The sequence below is a fragment of the Pseudophryne corroboree genome, chromosome 2, assembly GCF_028390025.1.
Source record: "Pseudophryne corroboree isolate aPseCor3 chromosome 2, aPseCor3.hap2, whole genome shotgun sequence".
NCBI classification, from domain to species: Eukaryota; Metazoa; Chordata; class Amphibia; order Anura; family Myobatrachidae; genus Pseudophryne; species Pseudophryne corroboree.
Genome location: NC_086445.1, coordinates 428992290 through 429014462, shown reverse-complemented (window position 1 = coordinate 429014462; position 22173 = coordinate 428992290). Strand labels below are relative to the sequence as shown.

The 22173-nt window shown below is 37.7% G+C and overlaps 1 protein-coding gene across 1 annotated transcript in view; it reads right to left on the bottom strand.

Moving 5' to 3' along the window:
- Positions 1-22173, bottom strand: part of ZPLD1 (zona pellucida like domain containing 1) — a 296759-nt gene that overhangs the window by 100678 nt on the left and 173908 nt on the right. Inside the window, exons 3-6 of the mRNA XM_063957147.1 lie at positions 13710-13930; positions 9147-9328; positions 6574-6646; positions 4173-4270 (exon numbers count right to left, since the gene is read on the bottom strand). Coding sequence (XP_063813217.1) covers positions 4173-4270; positions 6574-6646; positions 9147-9328; positions 13710-13930 — 574 coding nt within the window. The remainder of the gene's footprint in view (positions 1-4172; positions 4271-6573; positions 6647-9146; positions 9329-13709; positions 13931-22173) is intronic.

Here is a 22173-nt window from a genome sequence, read left to right as displayed (position 1 = left end):
GTGACTAGTTGGGGATTTAATGCCACGGCCGCAGGGACCGGTATAAAAGTGTCCCCCGGCTGTGGCATTATCTCTCCAGCTAGTGGAGTCCAGTGCTGGTGTTAAAAATACGGGGGACCCCTACGTCTTTTGTCCCCCATATTTTTTGCACCAGGACCGGACGCAGAGCCCGGTGCTGGTTCTAAAAATACGGAGGATCCCCTGTCAATTTTTTCCCCGTATTTTTACAACCAGGACCGGCTCAAAGAGCCCAAGGCTGGTTATGCTTAGGAGGGGGGACCCCACGCAATTTTTTTTAGGGTTTTTTAACCATTTTTGTGCCGTCCGAAAAGTCGAATCCAGAACGCACTTATCCATCAATTGGTCCGTTTTTCGACAGCGGGACTGTCGAATCCGTTTTTTATTGAATATGTCGAATTCGGGTCCCGGCGGGAGGGTATGTGACTGTCGAATTGTGTTGAATTTAAAAACGGTCGAATTCCAGCCGGCGTTCGGCCGCAATTGCATATACCCCATAGTATACGCCATGTCCTATCCTGTACCACGTCCCACATCATCTATCTCATCACTTGCCCCTGAGGCCTGGGATATGTGGGAAAGACATCCAGGACTTTAAGATAGAGAATGGCCCTCCTCAGGTCTGCAATAAACACCGCGATCATAAGTGGGAAATCAGATCAGCCTGTGGCCCAACATTTTGCAGACAAACAAACATTATGACTTGATGTCCTTAAAACATATGGTGAGTGATCATGTACCCAACAATTTGAGGGGTGGTGACAGAAATGGCAAACTACTAAGGATGGAAGCACATTGGATTTTCAAATTAGAAACCATCCAGCCGAATGGCCTTAATGAACAGATCCTATGGAATACCCTGGACAACAAGTAGTCCAGAGAACACGGAATGATCCTATGGATCTTTATTGACCTATGAAGTCTTCTTTTTTTGAAAACTTCTTCTGTGCACCTGTCTTTCTTACTTTCCCTGCCCTCCATATCACTATTAGGTGTTCTTCATACTGTCTTATATAGAGGTTAAAACTTTCAGACTATATATTAAAACTAACACTAATATTAATTTAGGATAGATGTTATTTTATACATTATATGTAACACCATTATGTGATAGATTAGGGAGGTTTGGAAGTATCTCGACCAGATGTGTATTTAAGCACATTATGCAGTTTGAGTCCTGTGGGTTCAAGTTCTTATGTGTCCATATATGGGAACCCCTACCATAAATAGGTGTGACCACTAACAGTGGCTCATCATTGATCCATGTAGTTTTTATCTAAATTTTACTATATAAACACCATAATAAGTTCTCTCTATACATAGATTTATTCTATCATAGTCACAATGCTGCACCGCACTTTATTATGAGACATTGATACATGATACACAAATGATACATTGTTAGTATAAATACATAAACAATATCTGCTATCTTTTTTGAGATGGGGCTGTGTCTACTATACAAAACACTATTATTCTTGCAGAGTCCGCACGCAAGCGCAATGAAAAGTGGCACCGATATCCATGGCTATGTTGTCATGAACCAAGCATGAAGTTATGTCCGCAGGATGCCAGGAGGTCACCAGCGCTAGGCGTGATGCCATGGACGCGAGACGCCAGAAAGGTCACCGGCGCCCGGCGGGGCTGACGGTGCAGGCGATACTACTCCTCGCGAGTAGTGGTTACTGGCTTTATAAGGTGAGTGATTACTTTCTTGCATGATTTCACACCTTGACAAAGGGGTGATGTGCCCTGAAACGTTGGTTTTTGATATGTGAATTTTTAATACACATTATTGATTTCTGCACCATTTGAAGCCCTGGAGTGCTGCTATCTCATTCGCCTTTGCTGTCTTTACTACTTTGCCAGGCACCTAATGAGAAAGGACCAGGTGTGCCGGGCATCACACCTTGTTTTATATATATATATATATATATATATATATATATATTACTTTTTTAAAGATTACATCATTTTGTGGCCAGGTTTGTTCTTTAATGCAGCTTTTCCCACTTAATCTCTATAGGCTTCAATCAAATATTATTATGTCTATATATTTTATTGCATGGAACACCTTCTGTAGTCATAAACATGTGAAAAAATATCTGCAGCTTTGTTATATACATTTAAGGCAATTTGTTACATTGTTATTGATATTAGTCATTTAGTCAAGGTGGCATTCTAGTTCCTCATGCTATATCCCAAGCAAATACTGATGAGTGTTTACTCTGGCATTTCTTTGTATTTCACTGAAAACACATAGGGGCATATGTACTATGGGGGTGATGCAGACCTGATCGCTGCTGTGCGTTTTGGCACAGTGGGCGATCAGGTCATAACTGCACATGTGTATGCACCACAATACGCATGCGCGATGGACAACAACAACGGGCATCACCGTTCAGTGTCAGGATGGTGCGATAATTCCAATCGCACAGGCGTTCGCAAGATGATTGACAGAAAGAGCCCGTTTGTGGGTGGTAACTGACCATTTACTGGGAGTGCCCGGAAAAACACAGGCATGCCCAATCATTTTCTGGTAGGTTGTCTAACATCAGCTCCGCCCCCGATCAGCCTCTTCTCATTGCACTGTAGGAGTAAGTCCTGGGCTGCGCAGAAACTGCACACAGTTCAGTTTCGGCGTACACATGGGATCGCACACTTGCACTGTGAATATACACACCCCCTGGGGGCGACGACTATCTGAACGCAGGACAGCAAAATTAGTAGCCCAGAAATCAGGTCTGAATCACCCCCTAAGCCTTGTAGAGAGATAAAGTGGAGAGAGAATCTACCAACAGAGCAACTCCTAGAGTAACTGTCATTTTTTAAATGCAGCCTGTAATATGGCAGTTAGGAGCTGATTGGCAGGTACTTTATCTCTCTCCACTTTATTTCTCTTCAGGGCTTAGTACATATGCCTCGTTATCTTTATAATGTCTGCAGCTTGAACTGAATAATTATTTTGTATTGCTCATATCAAACATACTAATGCTAGGTTTGGGACACACAGTGCAAGAAGATTCAGTACGCCTGGTGTATCAAACATGGAAACACTACAGGAAAAGGAAGTGCTATACACTTTGCTGGAGAGTATATCTGGAAAACCATTAGCAATAGACTATAATATATATATTTTTTTAATAAAAACTCTTTAGTAAATATAACACATGTAGTGACTGATGCTAAGTCAAAAGCAAATTGCCCAGAGATGCTCCTGCACTGCATGCATAGAAATGAAGGTACAGTTTACTGAATATTCACCCATATGTGCACAGGTGCACTTGCCCCATCAGTATGCTTGGCTTGCTACAGTACTTATCATTATCAACAATGTGGATTTGCACCAACCTGCAGTATGTTTGGTGCAAATGATACATCTGAAAACAGGCATATTTACACTTCTGTCCTACTCTGCATAGCCTTTAGTTTCGTCAATATGCTCTTACATAATAAGATCCGCAGGCAGGTAATGCTAAGAATTTGTATGCTTAGGGAGGTGGTCAGGGAAGAACTGGCTCACCGGGGTACAGGGGATACCCCCAGTTGGCCCCACTACCCGGGGTCCCACTCCCTCCTCTAGGGATCACGTTCCAGACTATGCACTCAATTATGCATTATGTATATGTTATCTTTTACTGCACAGGAATATGGTGTATTTTCTACAGTGCATTGCTGTTATTAATCTGGTACATTACCATGCATACACTAGCAGTATTTACTATATATATTTATCAAGGGGACCAGACCATGCAGTAATGGTTAGCCATGCCTCTAAGCATAGCCCCCTACCACTGCATTTTCCCTGTGGGCCCATCATGCCCCAGTCTGACACTGGAGGTGGATCATTTGCCTTATACAGCATTTGCCTAACCCCAATATATATTTATAACATATCTGGCCTTTGATTAAATAATATTTGATTTGTAAAACATTTTCTGTCTCTGCTGAGAATAGCCCTTTAGAGTCTTGCCCTTGCAAGAACTCTTTGACAGCAATGTATTGTGCATCCCTTTATTCCACATTTACTAGTATAAAAGTCTGCTAAAGTATAGTAAAAGTCCCTACTAATAGGAGAAAAAGTTTTTTGAGTAATGCCTGTGCAAGGTCAGGAGACACAATGACAACAAATGCAACATTCAGCTTCAAAATACCGTCCGTCAAGGTTGGTTGCTCTCACTGCTGCATATATTTTTGTTTTCAATGGTAATCCAGTGCTTGGAATTAACAGCTGCTGACTGTAGGTTGAATCCTGTAATAATATGGAGTATTTATGAGAATTACTGTTGCACAATGGCAAAGTTGGTTCTATCAAATAAATTCACAATACTAAAAGCAAGAGTTGTGCAGAAACATGGTTTTAAAGGTTATGATCCAAAGTTTCTTCCCAGGTGTGTGGTTAGCTAATGTATGTAAAAAAGAGTTATTTTATTTTATATCCAGTACACTACTAAAAGTCACCATTATTTTTTCAGCACATTTTTGGATTTGTATGCTACAGTGGCTTAAAGCACATGAAACATTATTTAAGAAAACTCTAGTAATCACTAAAAAAAAAAACAAATATGCATTTCAACCTCAGAAACTAATGTCATTTTTAAAGGGCTTTACCATCTAATTTATTTTAATTTTTATTTTGGTATCCCATATACTAATATAAGACACAAGCCAATAATACATAACTACTTTGTAGAACAAACTGCTAGCATAACAGGCACTTCTCCCAATATGGGATCAAAACTATCATGATGTTATGCTGTCATATTCCAGACATACCTATAGCACCTGTCACTGATTCTTATTTATTATAGTATAATTCATATAGTAATGGTTTCAGTGCTTTAGACATCATACTTAGTATAGGTGGCAAACATGATAAATGTGGATCCTGAGAAATCAGAAAAGTAAATTCTGTAATACTGTGGTGGAACTTGAAATGTTTGATATTATAACTGAAGCAGTTATTGTTCCGTCTTCACTCTTCAGCCATTTAAAAATATATATATTTTTATCGAAATCAAGAAACATTACAAGCTATTGCAGTACTCTTCAACATGTTAAAATACAGGATGCCAGTATACATAGAGAAAAAATCTTTCCATTTCCAACAGGATTAATTCAAATATTTTCCTTTCCACTAAGCTGCTGCAAGATTTTCATAAATATTTGTATCTGTGTTACTAGTAGCTCATATATTAAAAGGAATAAATAAAAACTGTTACGTAAAGTATGAAAATATGTTTATATGGCACTACAGTTGCATAGAAGATTATATAAAGCTGTAAGGCATATGCTTAACAGCTGTGTAGTAGAGAGACAGAGAGAGGCCCCATCATTACACCACACGGGTGGTATTCAGGTGACCGGCAGTCGGGAGACCGATGGTCACATGACCTCCACCAACATTCCGTCTCCTCACTATCCCGACCGTTGGCATGCCGATCAACAGGGACTATTTCCACTCATGGGTGTCCACGACACCCATAGAGTGGGAATAGAACCGGTGATGACCGCAGGTCACCACCGAGCCCGCAGCATGGCGAGCACAGCGAGCCCACAAGGGGCTTGCTGCACTCACCCCTCCCCGCCGGTATCCCAGCGTCAGTATGCTGCCGGTATCCCGGCATCGGTATGCTGACCGGCGGTGTCCTGACCGGCGGTCAGCCATACCACACAGCTCTCCCTGGCAGCTGCCTGCTAGACACAGCCATAGCCTCACTTCTCCCCCACAGCCAACACTGTATGATGCACAAGACTATTCCTGTCAGTGCATGGAGCTGGCAAACCCCCACTCACAGGCTCACCTCACTCAATTCCCATCTCGCAGCACCCCTGCTCATGCTCCCCCCCACTTATGTCCCCCCAATCATAGCACATCACACTCAATACACCCCCACATGCACCCCCACCCAAGGCAGAGGGAGGACAGAGATGAATGAGAGAAATCGGAGGAGAAGTACAGAAATGAAAGAGAGATAAGGGATGGGGGCAGGGATGAAATATAGTCAGAAATGAGGAAAGGAGTAACAGAGATAAGAGAGACAGATTGGGGGTGGAGGCAGAGATCGGAAGGTGGGGGAAGACACCTATTAGAGTTTAGAGCTGGTACACTCCCTGCACAGCCCCCCACACACACCGCAACACACTGACATCTCCAACCACAAATTGTCACTGCCCAATGGGGATAGTGGGGATATAAGATCAAAGAGAGAGGGATATGGGTGGGAGGGCAGCTGACAAAGATGACAGGGAGAGATGGGTGTGGGGACTATAGATGAAAGAGACACAGGGGAAATGGCCACACTAGCTAGAGACCCCGCAAATGACAGGGCAAAAATACTAGTACTAAATAACAGATAGTTTACTTTTCTTTTTCTTTTTTTTTAAAGACTTTAGCTAAAGAAAGCACTGCAATGTAACAATGCTTCAGTCATTTCCTCCGCCATCATTTTGAATTTAAATGTCGATAATTTTTTTTTATTTTGTACTGGAACATTACAGGTAATGATTAGAACATACAAAAGATAAAACAAGCAAACATTATTTTGTACTTACATTATAGAGGAGTAAATTCAATGTGCTGATGAATGTACCATTACCGTCTCGTACAGAAATAGCGGCTGAAGATCTATATTGGTAAATTAACAATGACATTTTGTTAAAATTACACTCTATTAGAAATGGTACATCCATGAATATAGTTGTCAATCTGTTCTATTTACAGGATTAAAAAAAAACATCTGTAACAACACAGAGGCCAACATAAGTATTGTACATTAATACAATTTAAATACAGTAACTTAACACTGGTCTTTATTTTTAGTGCTCACAATTTGTATATTGAAGCAAGGTCACAGCTTTCATCTCAGTTAGTAAGGTGCTAAAAATGTATCAAAATGATTGGCTGGAGAACAGGTGAGTAAGTTATACAGTGTTAGCTCTTGTATGGACTGAACCAATTTTCATGAGAACATGCCAATTCACTAGGAACAATAGCCTTACGGGTGGTCTGGCTCTCGTCCCATTGTGTAGGTCAGTGCTTCCCAAACTCATTGTACAAGGCACACTAATGGTTCAGCTTTTAGGGATAGCTATACTTGAGCAGAGGTGACATAACTACTACAGGTAAATAAAAAACAAAGAGAACGACTGCACTCATATTTTTAATCCATATACAAGTCAATATATCCTTATTTTGTTATTATTGTTTATATAAATCAAGTGGACAGGGGCTACTAAATTAAAACTAATATAGTATCAAAGAAGAGGGAAATATGTTGTCCAGGATAGTGCACTCTAACTTAAAACCTTTATTATTTGTTAATTAATAAATAAAGAAATAAATAATGATTAATATTTAACAATAAAAGTAAAGTTTTAAGTTAGAGTGCAATATCGTATGACAAGCATGGATATTCTCAATGCTTGGACTGATAGTGTGCCTTGAGGACTGAGGATGGGAAACACTGGTGTAGGTGATGGGTGTTCTTTAATGGAGAATAAGTAGTTCTAGGTCATACTGTATGTAACATAGATAGTAGTTTGCTTTTACACTAGAATTGGAGGAAAGGGAAAGAATTGAGCCAGTCACATGTGATTTATTGCATCAATAGAGGCAAATCTAGTAAAATTATAAATTATGTTCATTCCTTACATTTTCAAATCGTGGACTAACTACAAAAATATACATGGGAAGAAGAAAACAGTTCATACACTTCTGTCTAAATCTTGGAGATTAAGGAAATCTGCCTGAGTATTTTACAAGGTAGTACATATGCAATATTAGATCATCCTGAATTTAAATTTTGCAGAGAACAGCCTAGTATAAAGGTCCTATAAGAAAACAGATGATAAATATAGATTTAGGTTTTGTGATAAGCAAGAACAATCTGAGGGCCTAATTCAGACCTGATTGCAGCAGCAAATTTGATAGCTAATGGGCAAAACCATGTGCACTGCAGGTGGAGCAGATATAACATGTGCAGCGAGAGTTAGATTTGTGTGGGTTATACTGTTTCTATGCAGGGTAAATACTGGTTGCTTTATTTTTACACTGCAATTTAGATTTCAGTTTGAACACACCCCACCCAAATCTAACTCTCTCTGCACATGTTATTTCTGCTCCCCCCTCCCCCTGCAGTGCACATGGTTTTGCCCATCAGCTAACAAATTTACTGCTGCGATCAGATCTGAATTAGGCCCTATAGCATTGCAGAAACAAATAATCAAATTTGTTCTTACAGTGACTGTAGATCATTTGTTCAAAAAGCTCATGAACATATATAAGGAGTCATTATATTACACCATTATTACATCAGGCCTGTAAAATGAATTCTATAAATATAAATAAAGTTAATATGATGCTGATTGTAAAATCAAAAATAAATAACAAATGCAACACTAATAGTCTTATTACTGCTTGGGTAACAGTACTGAACATTAGCATTAAAGATGAACCTTTTATACAACATGGAATCAGTCGAATTGTATATATCTGTAACTAATTTTTCCCATTATCTGTTTTGGCCATTTACGCATTGTAAAGTTGAAAAAGTCTTTCAGAATTGGAAGCTAATGAGAGTTAGTAATAAGAGTTGTTGCAGCTTGATGGGAGAGCTCTCAATAGCAATATGATTCAACTCCAAACACAAGTAGTAATTACTGCAATCTCCTGTTATCATTAGGTTGGACATTGGGATTGTACACATTCTGTAGGCTCATTAGCAAAACTAATGCATTGTTATGTAAATGGAGAATTTAAAAAAATGACTTCATATAATGTTTTATATTGTTATTATAATCATTGGATTCAGCACTTTCCAATTAACTACATTTGCGAAGTCAACAAAGTGTAAGACTCTCACATTTCACTAACTGAAATTTGAAACTGAAAGGTAAAAGTAGAATGAAAACAAAATGAATTGTCTTATGCTGCCTGCATTCATTTCCTTCTATAGCTAACCATAATCTCTGAAAGCAATTCTCTTTGTTACTTTAATGTCTTTTTTGAAAATGGTTGATGTTACAATATATTTTTAAAGTTTTTCTTCATGCACCTTATACGTTATGTCTACTGATACGTACCTTTACATACTGTATGTTGAAATATATAAGTAATTTATACTTACGATGCAAGCTGAGTGTTGTTTACCAAATACTCCAATGGATAACTGCAGCTAAACATATATAGCAGTCCCGGAAGATAGCTAATAATTGTTGGAGGGTCTGGTGTATCTATATATCCAGAAACATTTCCTATTTGTACCATTGATGCATTCCCATAAACATTGATTCCTGGTACAGTTGACACCTGTTGAATAGTTACCACAAGACAAAAGAAAATGTTTTATTAAGAATTGTACAAATTCCTTGTAAATGCAGCATTAACACGTTTAAATTATATAATCACTCCTTTTTTAGTATAGCTATATGTTAATCATAGGCATGTTTAAAATGCTTGTCATTTTATCTTAATAAGTCTATGGCATATATCTAAGACAGAAATGCAACAATTGCTCCCATATACTTTATGCTGCCTTTAGCTTGAAACTGTCAAAGTTTCCTAGCAGCAAATACATAAGTAGCAGTCTCTTTTGTCCATATGTAGACATGAATATTTGCGTGGACGTGAAGTTTGTGTGTATGGAGAGGGGGAGTTCTAGTCATCAATTAGTTAATTGAAAGTCTATAAATTAATTATTTTTCCATCTTCACGAGCCACGCTGCCTTCTAGAGTTGCATTAGTTCCTAACCCACTGTGGAAAATTATTATAGTGAGCCCTAGGGCAGAGTAAATGTTGGTCAGATGATAAAAGTAAACAAACTTTTTCTTTCAGTTTTTTCCACCCTTTTATTTACATATATTAAAATTACATTTTAATTGTGACATGTAAATATCTATGGGATCATTGGCTTCCTTTATAACCATATTACAAATTCCTGTATTAATCTATTGAAATCATAAAATATATAGGCATCTTAGGTCTAAACATATTAATTAAATGTCTACACAGTACTTTGCAGGAAAACCATGAAAAGCAAAATGCCAGCTGCCATGTACCAAGAGTAGAGCTTATGATGTACAAAGAGCTAAGATTTTGTACAAATAATTAACACTATGGGGCAGATGTACTAAGCCTTGGCAAGTGATAAAGTGGAGAGAGATAAAGTACCAGCCAATTAGCTACTAACTGCCATGTTACAGGTTGTTTGAAAAAAGACAGGAGTTGATTGGCTGGTAGCTTATCTCTCTCTACTTTATCACTTTATCATTTATATGTTCTTAAAATGAAATGTCTCCATTATCCTTAAAAAATGCTAAATAAACTTCCATTTCAAATGAAATCTCAGTAGACTACATACATCTTGGTAACTTGCAACCCTTTTAATTTCTTAACTTCACTCTCATATCTAGAATGCCTGATTCAGATGTGGTTTGAGAGCGCATTCCTTGAAAGCAGCAACAAAGCACTCATATGGTAATGCAGCAGGAGGTGTATGATAGATATAGATGCCTGCTATGTGCATTAGTGATCGGTGCTGCGTCCTAGGATGCAGCATTGAATTATCTGCAACACCATTGGCTGGCTGCATGGCCCAAGGGATTACGCAAGCTGGTCGCTGCAGTTCCTACAAAAAGGACAGGAAATCTCCATCATCCTGGTCTCTGCACTCCCCAAATGGTGGCATCATGCTTTCGTTTTGGGAAATGGAAGCCATTACCACCCCCAAATGTCAACAGACTGTCAATCTCTTGAGGTCTGCAACCATAGTGTGTCCAATGATGCAGGATCTGTACTACACATGCACCGTATGAGTATGAGTATGACGCATGCGCAAAGTATTGAACATCAGTACTTTCCACAATACCTTTGGGACCTGAATCAGGCCAATGTACAGAAACTCACTTCAGCTTTCACAACTGCCTTCATGTCCCTTTAAAATCTGACTTCTGCCCATAAACCTCCCCTGAAAGTAATGTTACTAAATGGACAAACGACTTGGTTATTCGTCATCCTACTGCACCCTGTTTTTTTAGTTCCCCCTTGTGCAGAGACTCCTCAATTACATATTGTTACTGGTGGCTCTTCTGCAAGTAGTGATTGTATCTGTAAGTACCTCTGCTTAGCATCCTATGTGTTGCTCTGCTCTTCCTCACAGCTATGTCTACACTGTGCTAACAAAGAGGAGCATGTAATGGTCCACCAGGACAACCCACATTGCAAAAGAGAGGACTTGTAAAATAGCTTATATGTTTAATTTTTTTTCCAAACCTTTCCTATAACACCCCTAGATTGCTGCCATGCATTCTAATAAGTGTGCTATTACATTCTTTCTCACTTTTCACAATGAAGTAAAAGCAAAAAAAAAAAAAGATGTGCCAAGCAAAGAAGTGTTACTTAAAATACATATGCTTGTCACATACACTTTTTCTTATTGTAATTCCGGCTGCACAAGACTGAAGCTGCTGACATGATTTCTTTTTGTTTACTTATTCAGAAACCCAGGGGCCCAGGATTAAAATTTGGCAGGGTGCCCATAATTCATAAGGGTGGCCCTGTGACAGATCACTTTATTTTATTTTATGCAATAGTATCAGTCAAAGAAGGGGCAGGGTGCCCAAGTTAACAAATTGTAATCAATATTTACTTACCCTTTCCCTTCTTTTCAGTCCTCAGCCTCTTTTTATAAAAAAAAGAGCCACGAAAAATAAAAAGAAATCCTAAAAAATAAAACAAATATTTTTAAATCCACATGCTTTTTTTTTCTTGATCACAACACATAACTTCTTTATCCCACATCATCTTTTGTCTTTCCTTTATGTCCCAATGTCACAAAAATAATGAATATAATAAAAGATTGCAAAGGCTTTCCTAAATAAGAGATATTAGAAGTAATTAATAGTGTGATCTTTTATTAACAGGGTAAGCTGCTCTTAAATTGAGACCAAACTTCCTGGTGATATAGATTAGAGCTTTGATATTTCTTATAATTCCTTTTTCCTTATAAGGCAGGAAAGTGCTCTTAATGAGTGCTGAAATAATAATGATGATGATGAAGCATATAACTAATGGCCTAACTGCTTTACTGTAATAAGAATATCACAGTATAATGAACAGCTTTTGCAGCCAATTAAAGACATATCCAAGCAAATTATAAATCGGTTGTAAAAATGAACATGAAGATTTGCTGTTCACTAAAATGAATTAAATCTGTGGTTTTACTTTTACAGTCCTAATTCTATAAATGCAATGGAATAATATGAAACTAAAACATTCCGGAGGTCATTATTAATCATTTGCCATTTCTTTAAAACTGGCTGCTATAAAGGTATTTTTTTTTATCAAGAGAAAGAAAAGAAGATGTTGGGATCAAGAACAATCATATGGACTTACAAATATTTGTATTTTTCATCTTTCAGTACAGATTTTATTTTATTTTATTTTTATAGCTCAATATTTAAAAAATAAAAACAGAGAAAATATAACGACTGAAGGAATGCAAAAAGCAAGGAAAGAGCATGCAAACTAAAAAGGAACATTACCAAATTGTTTCCTGAATATTAAATGCCATGGTCCCACTTAACTTAGGGTGGATGTATTAACCCTTTGAGAGTGATAAAGTGTAGAGAGATAAAGTGCCAACCAATCAACTGTTATTTTTCAGGCTCTGTTTTAAAAATGGAAGTTAGAAGCGGATTGGTTGGTACTTTATATATCTCCACTTTAGGGTTTGTTACATCTCCCCGTAAACATCAGTAACGGTAATAACAGGAATAATTGCATATACGCAAAATACATTTAAAAGATAAGTTCGCCATTGAAAATTAATATAGTTTTAATTTAGGATTAGAGCCCAAAAAGGTGTGTGTGTTCCTTAATGCATTAAAGCAGTGATACAGAACCTGATACACACTGGATTATGCTTTGCCAGCCCTATAATCTTTAAAGGGCCACACATTACTCTTAATCTCAATAGCAAGTTAATTTAATATATTTAAGCAAGGAAAGAGACATCAAACTTTTATAACATATTAAAAGGCCTTACAAGCGATAACAAACAAAAATCACAATAAAGTAGGAAGATTGGATGGCCACATTGCATTAGCCACTTGCCTGGTGTGGTTGTATCAGATGCGACCATGCCAGGCTGGGCCTTCCTGGACATGGTCACATCTGGCCATGTCAGACAAAGCCCAGCCTGCATTTCCCTTAGAGTAAAGTATACTGAATGAACTTGAGAAACAGAATCCATCAACTTGTATGATAAGATTATATTTGAAACAGTCTTTTCAGTTGTAGTCGGAATTGCCATCTAGTCGGAAAGACGTCAGTTTCCGACTTTTTTAGGTCAAATCATGATTCGACTTATTAAATGGTCCTGCTATTTTTCAGACATTTGACGGAAAACACGTGGATCGGCGGATTAGCCAAAACGGGCAAAACCTGTCGGATTTGCCCGCAAATTGAATACTGCATTGTTGAATCCTCTTCGTCGGAGAGGACCAGACATGCATTGAATAGACCCATAAGTGTTTCTGGGAGGAATTTGTCAATATATATTTTGGTGATACTGATCTAGAAATAAGGGACACCTCATACAAGCAAACTGTCACTATTTTAAAAATAGATCTAGAAATAAAAAGTATTGCCTATAACCAAATTGTTGCTACTTGGAGTAGTTTTGCTTACCACTAAGCTATTTCCACAAGATTCCAAGGTGCCGAGGTTGATGGTAAAAATGACCACTGCAGGAAAAGTGTTGTTATTTATGAATCCTCTGCAATGTGCATCTCCATGTCTCCCATTAAGTGATAAATCTGTTTCTGAATAACCAGAAAAAAGAACTGTGCAAAAGTTTATCTTCATTGTAATTGTCTGCACTCCACAATAGACACTTATATCTCTTTCCGCTGAAAATGACAAATACAAAAATAAATATCATGTACAATAATGAAAATACAGAAAACCAATAATATCTTCTACTTGTTGCAGAAATGTAAATTGAATTTTCTTTATGATGACACAGATATAATGAACACTGCCACCACTACTGTGAACAAACCTGCCCAGATTTACTAAATAAATTGTATTTTATATATATCGTCATGTGTATCCTGATGACGGGTTGAAATAAACCCGAAACGTCGATATTATAAGGATTGTGTCTGTACCAATTATTGTACGTCCAGTGAGTGCCATCCATTGGTATATATATATATATATATATATATATATGTAAAGAAAGTGTAAGACCTTTATCGCGCTACAGATAAAAAGCTACACCATAGGGGAAGTACCCCCTGTTAGACGGGGTACAAAAAATTAAGAATAGGAATAGTAAAGTTTCCCCAGGGAGCTGGTGATTCCCTTTGGTATATCTAAAGTTCTCACTTATAATGAAAATTCATAAAAGATAGATTTATTTATTTAATAAAATAACATGAAGTAAAATATGCTGTATCACAATATGTCTACAGTGACCATCAACAAAGTTTTGTACAAATATTAGTGTGATAACAGTACATTTCAGTCACATATCAACATGATGATTGATCTTCCTTGAAGACAAGACGCAAACCGCTGTCTTAACCCAACGCGTTTCGTCCTACGGACTTCATCGGGGGTTGTACTTATTATCTAAACAATGTAGAAAGTATTTCATAAATACATCGTTTTGTTTATCAACAGTGTACTTATGTTCTTTGTAATTACAATATATACATACCAAAGGATCACAGTATGGATAAGCAACTTAGCGTATCTTCAATGATGAATAAAAACACTTAAAAGCGATAACGTACTAGATCCCACCACATGGGATATCTGTAAATTCAAATGATAGCAAGGTAAAGATATATGAGGAGGGGTGGAGGATGACAAAACTAAATGATAAACATATGGGGTTTCGTTTAATGGAACAAATCTGACATTTTAGGTTTGTGTTGGCATTACAATCCAAGTTTGATAAATTAATTATAGGAATTTATTATATTCATCATTTATAAGCTAGATGGCACTATTCGAGAAATTTTATCATATTCATCATTTATAACCTAAAATAGGGGACGTATCATATTTGAATGATACAATTATACATACCAATTCAGCAGATAATTAGATGTAATTCATTCTACTGAGCCAAATTATGTTTGGTGATTTCTGAGAGCAATTGTGTTTAAACCTATAATGGAAAACACATTTCTAATATTATATGGGTATGATATACATTGAAATTGCTAGCCCATAATTTTTCATACATACCAATTGCGTTGAAAAATAGCACATAAAGCAGCTTTTCACTTAATCACATCCAAGCGTGGATTTTATACAAGGCAGACAACTGTAATTAAACCTATGATGGAGCAGAATGTATAGAAAAAGGGAATGAGGATATGGATACATAAATGTGATCCACTCCAGTTCTAGTCAGAATTAATGTTTTATGAAGGTGTTAATCATTATCACTATATACTGAAGGGTTCCACCCGTATTGTATGGTAAATAATCGTTTAACACTCAAAGTAGATAATCTAATTAAAGGAAGTGATGTCACTGGTAGTGGGGTTTAAAAACTTAGTCATTCAGTCCTAATGTGTGTAGCAGCTAGGAGCATTACTGAATGCAGAGAGGTAAGCATGTTGATCTCATGGTCTTCTATAATTTTTATTGGTGTGTAACTAGAAATTATGGTAATAATTAGAATATATGAAGTCCAATATTAGCCCTAAAAAGAGTGTGGTTCTGATAATAAGGATTTATAGAAATAAATATATATAGCTTCTAATTGTTAATATGATAATATACATCTGGCAAATAGTCCTGTTTGGTAAACGAAGGCATCCAATTTCAATATATCATTTAATATTTGGATAAAAAGGGTTCATATATGTTTTTCTTTGCCATTCTTTATATTAGATACGAATCAATACGGGTGGAACCCTTCAGTATATAGTGATAATGAGTAACACCTTCATAAAACATTAATTCTGACTAGAACTGGAGTGGATCACATTTATGTATCCATATCCTCATTCCCTTTTTCTATACATTCTGCTCCATCATAGGTTTAATTACAGTTTTCTGCCTTGTATAAAATCCACGCTTGGATGTGATTAAGTGAAAAGCTGCTTTATGTGCTATTTTTCAACGCAATTGGTATGTATGAAAAATTATGGGCTAGCAATTTCAATGTATATCATACCCATATAATATTAGAAATGTGTTTTCCATTATAGGTTTAAACACAATTGCTCTCAGAAATCACCAAACATAATTTGGCTCAGTAGAATGAATTACATCTAATTATCTGCTGAATTGGTATGTATAATTGTATCATTCAAATATGATACGTCCCCTATTTTAGGTTATAAATGATGAATATGATAAAGTTTCTCGAATAGCGCCATCTAGCTTATAAATGATGAATATAATAAATTCCTATAATTAATTTATCAAACTTGGATTGTAATGTCAACACAAACCTAAAATGTCAGATTTGTTCCATTAAACGAAACCCCATATGTTTATCATTTAGTTTTGTCATCCTCCACCCCTCCTCATATATCCTTACCTTGCTATCATTTGAATTTACAGATATCCCATGTGGTGGGATCTAATACGTTATCGCTTTTAAGTGTTTTTATTCATCATTGAAGATACGCTAAGTTGCTTATCCATACTGTGATCCTTTGGTATGTATATATTGTAATTACAAAGAACATAAGTACACTGTTGATAAACAAAACGATGTATTTATGAAATACTTTCTACATTGTTTAGATAATAAGTACAACCCCTGATGAAGTCCGTAGGATGAAACGCGTTGGGTTAAGACAGCGGTTTGCGTCTTGTCTTCAAGGAAGATCAATCATCATGTTGATATGTGACTGAAATGTACTGTTATCAACACTAATATTTGTACAAAACTTTGTTGATGGTCACTGTAGACATATTGTGATACAGCATATTTTACTGCATGTTATTTTATTAAATAAATAAATCTATCTTTTATGAATTTTCATTATAAGTGAGAACTTTAGATATACCAAAGGGAATCACCAGCTCCCTGGGGAAACTTTACTATTCCTATATATATATATATATATATATATCAGCAGAATAGCAGCACTCAGAGTCAGTTTTATGTTGCTTTATTGTCCCATCTACTCCAATGTTTTGAGATGGGCTGAAATTTTGCAGTAGATGGTGCAATAAAGCATCTTATGGTGCAACCAACGCTGTTAAACTACTGAAGAGTATCAGATGTCTCAGTATATGTATATATACAGTGCTGTGCAAAAGTTTTAGGCAGGTGTAGAAAAAATGCGGCAAAGTAAGAATGCTTTGCAAAATATGTGTTAATAGTTTATTTGTATCAGTTAACAAAATGTAAAGTGAATGAACAGAAGAGAGATCTAAATCAAATCAATATTTGGTGTAACCACCCTTTATTTTCAAAATAGCATCAATTCTTCTCTTGCACACAGGTACACTTGCACACAGATTTTTCAGGAATTTGACAGGGAAGTTGTTCTAAATATCTTGGAGAACTAACCACAGATCTTCTGTGAATGTAGGCTTGCTCAAATTCTTCTTTCTTTTCATGTATTCCCAGACAAACTCGATGATGTTGAGATCAGGGCTCTCTGGGGGCCATGTTATCACTTCTGGGACTCCTTGTTCTTCTATATGTTTAAGGTAGCTCTTAAATGACATTGTCTGTATGTTTGGGGTCATTGTTCTGCTACAGAATACATTTTGAGCCCCCGTGATGGTATTGCATGATGGATAAGTACCCCCCTGCATTTATCAGCATTGAAGCACAAAGAAACAGGCAACATTGAGGACTGTAGATGCAGTGATTGGTCAAGGTAGTTTAGGTCATCACAAGACAAGTCTGGACAGAAGTGGTCATCTTGGAAGAATTACAGCCAAAAGCCATACATTTGACATGGAAACAAGGCCAAGTAACTCAACTATGCATGAAAATAGAGGAACTGGAGTGCATAAAAATAACAGCAGGTGCTCTGGACTGATGAGTCGAAAATTTTTACATTTGGATGTAACTAAAGGCAGTTTTTTGATGAAGGGCTAGAAAGTGATACACTAATGAGTGTCTGCAGCAACAGTTAAGCATGGTGGAGGTTCCTTGCAAGTTTGGGGCTGCATTTCAGCAAATGGAGTTGGGAATTTGGTCAGGATAACTGGTGTCCTCAATGCTGAGAAATACATGCAGGTAATTATTCATCAAGCAATACCATCAGGGAGGCGTCTAGCTCCAAATTTATTCTGCAGTAGGACAATGACCCCAAACATACAGCCAATGTCATTTAAGAACTTTCTTTAGCATAAAGAAGAACAATGAGTCATTGAAGTGAGGATATGACTCCCACAGAGCCCTGATCTCAACATCATTGAGTCTGTCTGAGATTACATGAAGAGATAGAAGGATTTGAGCAAGCCTACATCAACAGAAGATCTGTGGTTAGTTCTCCAAGATGTTTGGAACAACCTCCCTGTCAAGTTCCTTCAAAAACTGTGTGCAAGTGAAGTACTGATGCTGTTTTGAAGGCAAAGGGTTGTCACATCAAATATTGATTTGATTTAGATCTCTCTTCTGTCCATTCACTTTGCATTTTGTTAGTTGCTAAAAATTAAATATTAACATTTATATTTTTGAATACATTCTTACCTTGTAGCATTTTTTCCACAGCTGTACTTTTTTTAATAAAAGCAAATAATCCAGAAGTCTGCTGGCTGCTGTGGCCATAGATACCTGGCTTGGGTGCCCTCCAAAGGAATAGCACTTCCCAAATGCTACAGACGGAAGAAGGTGTCACTCCAAGACTAGGGTTGGGAAAGGTTCTTAGTCCCCAAAACCTTGATATATTAAACACAGATTGCGTCACCATTCATGCAGTCTTATAGTGCCACCTCCTTCCCTCTGTTATATAGTTTGACATCCAAGTGAACAACAATGAGGAGGTATTATATATATGCACTGTATACAATACCAGGATTTAATGGAATATTTGTTGTTAATCCTCAATTGAGGTGACGTCTTGAACGAAGCTTTGTGATTTAATATCTCTATTGAGATTTTACCTACATCTACCATATACCCGTATGGGGTTCATTAAGACACACACCCCTGATGAAGTCTCCCAGGAGACAAAACGCATTGGGTTTTTGTCTGTGATGTCCACTGTGACCCCAAAGGGGAAGAACAATCATTGTACCCTCAAAATTTTAAGAGGAACATTTTTGATAAATTATGTTGGACTTTTATTGTGTATTTGTATTATCATATGAAGACCAAAGAGAAGGCTACTAATATTGTGACCCTTATTGGAGCGCCATACCGCTATTGTTTCCATATATATATATATATATATATATATCTGTATATATAGCCTGTATAGTTATATATATTGTAACAGGGTCAGAGGAACAGGTATCATCTCCTGGGGTAAATGGCAGGATGCAGCAGCTGAGAGTTCACATACTGTAAGTCAGTTTGTTTGGTGCAACTGGCCTCAACCAGTTTTATTGTGCATAAAAGTAGAAATAAGCATCAAAGTAAATACCTTTGCTAACTATACACAAGATAATCCTAACTCACTAAAGAAAACAGTAAAATAAGTTTTTACCAGGCAGAGCTCACTGGATTTAAAAAGCAGGTTTCTCTCACAGAGACTCCATAGCAGCAGTGTGAGAAAGCAAGAATCGGGATGACAGCAGTTTTAACACACCCATACAGCTGAAAGCCCTAATCAGCCTTATGTGAGGCTAAAAGCTCAGAGACCTGAACAGGGCCTAAATGGATGGAGAACTCACCCTCTCTTCTCACATCCAACCACAGGACCCTAATTTACACAAAGGCATTTTATTTATAAGGTGACACAAGTGGCTCATAGCACTATACATACACAGGCAGTGCTGTGCCCCTAAAGCAACAGTAATTAGTAACTGATACCGGTGCCTCACTGGCTGTTTCAAAGTCCAGACATATAATACATTGTGTTCAGCAGAACTTGGTGTAAAATAAATCCTTTTAGCCAAAGTGTGTGTGTGTGTATATATATATATATATATATATATACTCATACAAAGCTCGATCCGGCACTCCAATAGTATAAAAGCTGTAGCTGCTGTGGTGCCTTCTTAGGGGGGACAGCACAACCCACACATAGACCAACACATCAGAAGCGAAACAGTATGGTTAGGGTGTGTTCCAGAACAGGCGCTCAGCAGCTATGGTATAGCAGACCTCATGAGGTGTCACCATATCTCCAAAACAACAAATACCTTTTTATTCCCTTACATGTTACTATACTCTGGAGAAATTCCATCAGAACATGCGCTTTGAGGACTCCATTACAGGAACCTTCATTAAGGGACGTTATGGTGATTTTTATTTGTCTACAATTTTGTGTTAAAGCGCTGTGGTTATGAACATAGATCTCTAATTTTGTGGTAACATCAGAAGCGGCACACACATACTCTGAAAAAGATCAAAACAGCAACTTCTTTAATCGACGTTTCGGGGTATTTCCATCATCATCCTGATGAAGGGGGTAATACCCCGAAACGTCGATCAAAGAAGTTGCTGTTTTGCACTTTTTCGGAGTCTGTGAGTGCCTCTTCTGGTGTGTTGGTTTATATATATATATATATATATATATATAAAGTGTATATACATATATGCATATATATATATATATATATATATATAGTACCAGTCAAAAGTTTGGACACACTTTCTCATTCAATTGAATAAGAAGGTGTGTCCAAACTTTTGACTGGTATTGCGTGTGTATATATATATATATTAGAGATGAGCGCCGGAAATTTTTCGGGTTTTGTGTTTTGGTTTTGGGTTCGGTTCCGCGGCCGTGTTTTGGGTTCGACCGCGTTTTGGCAAAACCTCACCGAATTTTTTTTGTCGGATTCGGGTGTGTTTTGGATTCGGGTGTTTTTTTCAAAAAACCCTAAAAAACAGCTTAAATCATAGAATTTGGGGGTAATTTTGATCCCAAAGTATTATTAACCTCAAAAAACATAATTTACACTCATTTTCAGCCTATTCTGAACACATCACACCTCACAATATTATTTTTAGTCCTAAAATTTGCACCGAGGTCGCTGTGTGAGTAAGATAAGCGACCCTAGTGGCCGACACAAACACCGGGCCCATCTAGGAGTGGCACTGCAGTGTCACGCAGGATGGCCCTTCCAAAAAACCCTCCCCAAACAGCACATGACGCAAAGAAAAAAAGAGGCGCAATGAGGTAGCTGTGTGAGTAAGATTAGCGACCCTAGTGGCCGACACAAACACCGGGCACATCTAGGAGTGGCACTGCAGTGTCACGCAGGATGTCCCTTCCAAAAAACCCTCCCCAAACAGCACATGACGCAAAGAAAAAAAGAGGCGCAATGAGGTAGCTGACTGTGTGAGTAAGATTAGCGACCCTAGTGGCCGACACAAACACCGGGCCCATCTAGGAGTGGCACTGCAGTGTCACGCAGGATGTCCCTTCCAAAAAACCCTCCCCAAACAGCACATGACGCAAAGAAAAAAAGAGGCGCAATGAGGTAGCTGACTGTGTGAGTAAGATTAGCGACCCTAGTGGCCGACACAAACACCGGGCCCATCTAGGAGTGGCACTGCAGTGTCACGCAGGATGTCCCTTCCAAAAAACCCTCCCCAATCAGCACATGATGCAAAGAAAAAGAAAAGAAAAAAGAGGTGCAAGATGGAATTATCCTTGGGCCCTCCCACCCACCCTTATGTTGTATAAACAAAACAGGACATGCACACTTTAACCAACCCATCATTTCAGTGACAGGGTCTGCCACACGACTGTGACTGATATGACGGGTTGGTTTGGACCCCCCCCAAAAAAGAAGCAATTAATCTCTCCTTGCACAAACTGGCTCTACAGAGGCAAGATGTCCACCTCATCTTCACCCTCCGATATATCACCGTGTACATCCCCCTCCTCACAGATTATCAATTCGTCCCCACTGGAATCCACCATCTCAGCTCCCTGTGTACCTTGTGGAGGCAATTGCTGCTGGTCAATGTCTCCGCGGAGGAATTGATTATAATTCATTTTAATGAACATCATCTTCTCCACATTTTCTGGATGTA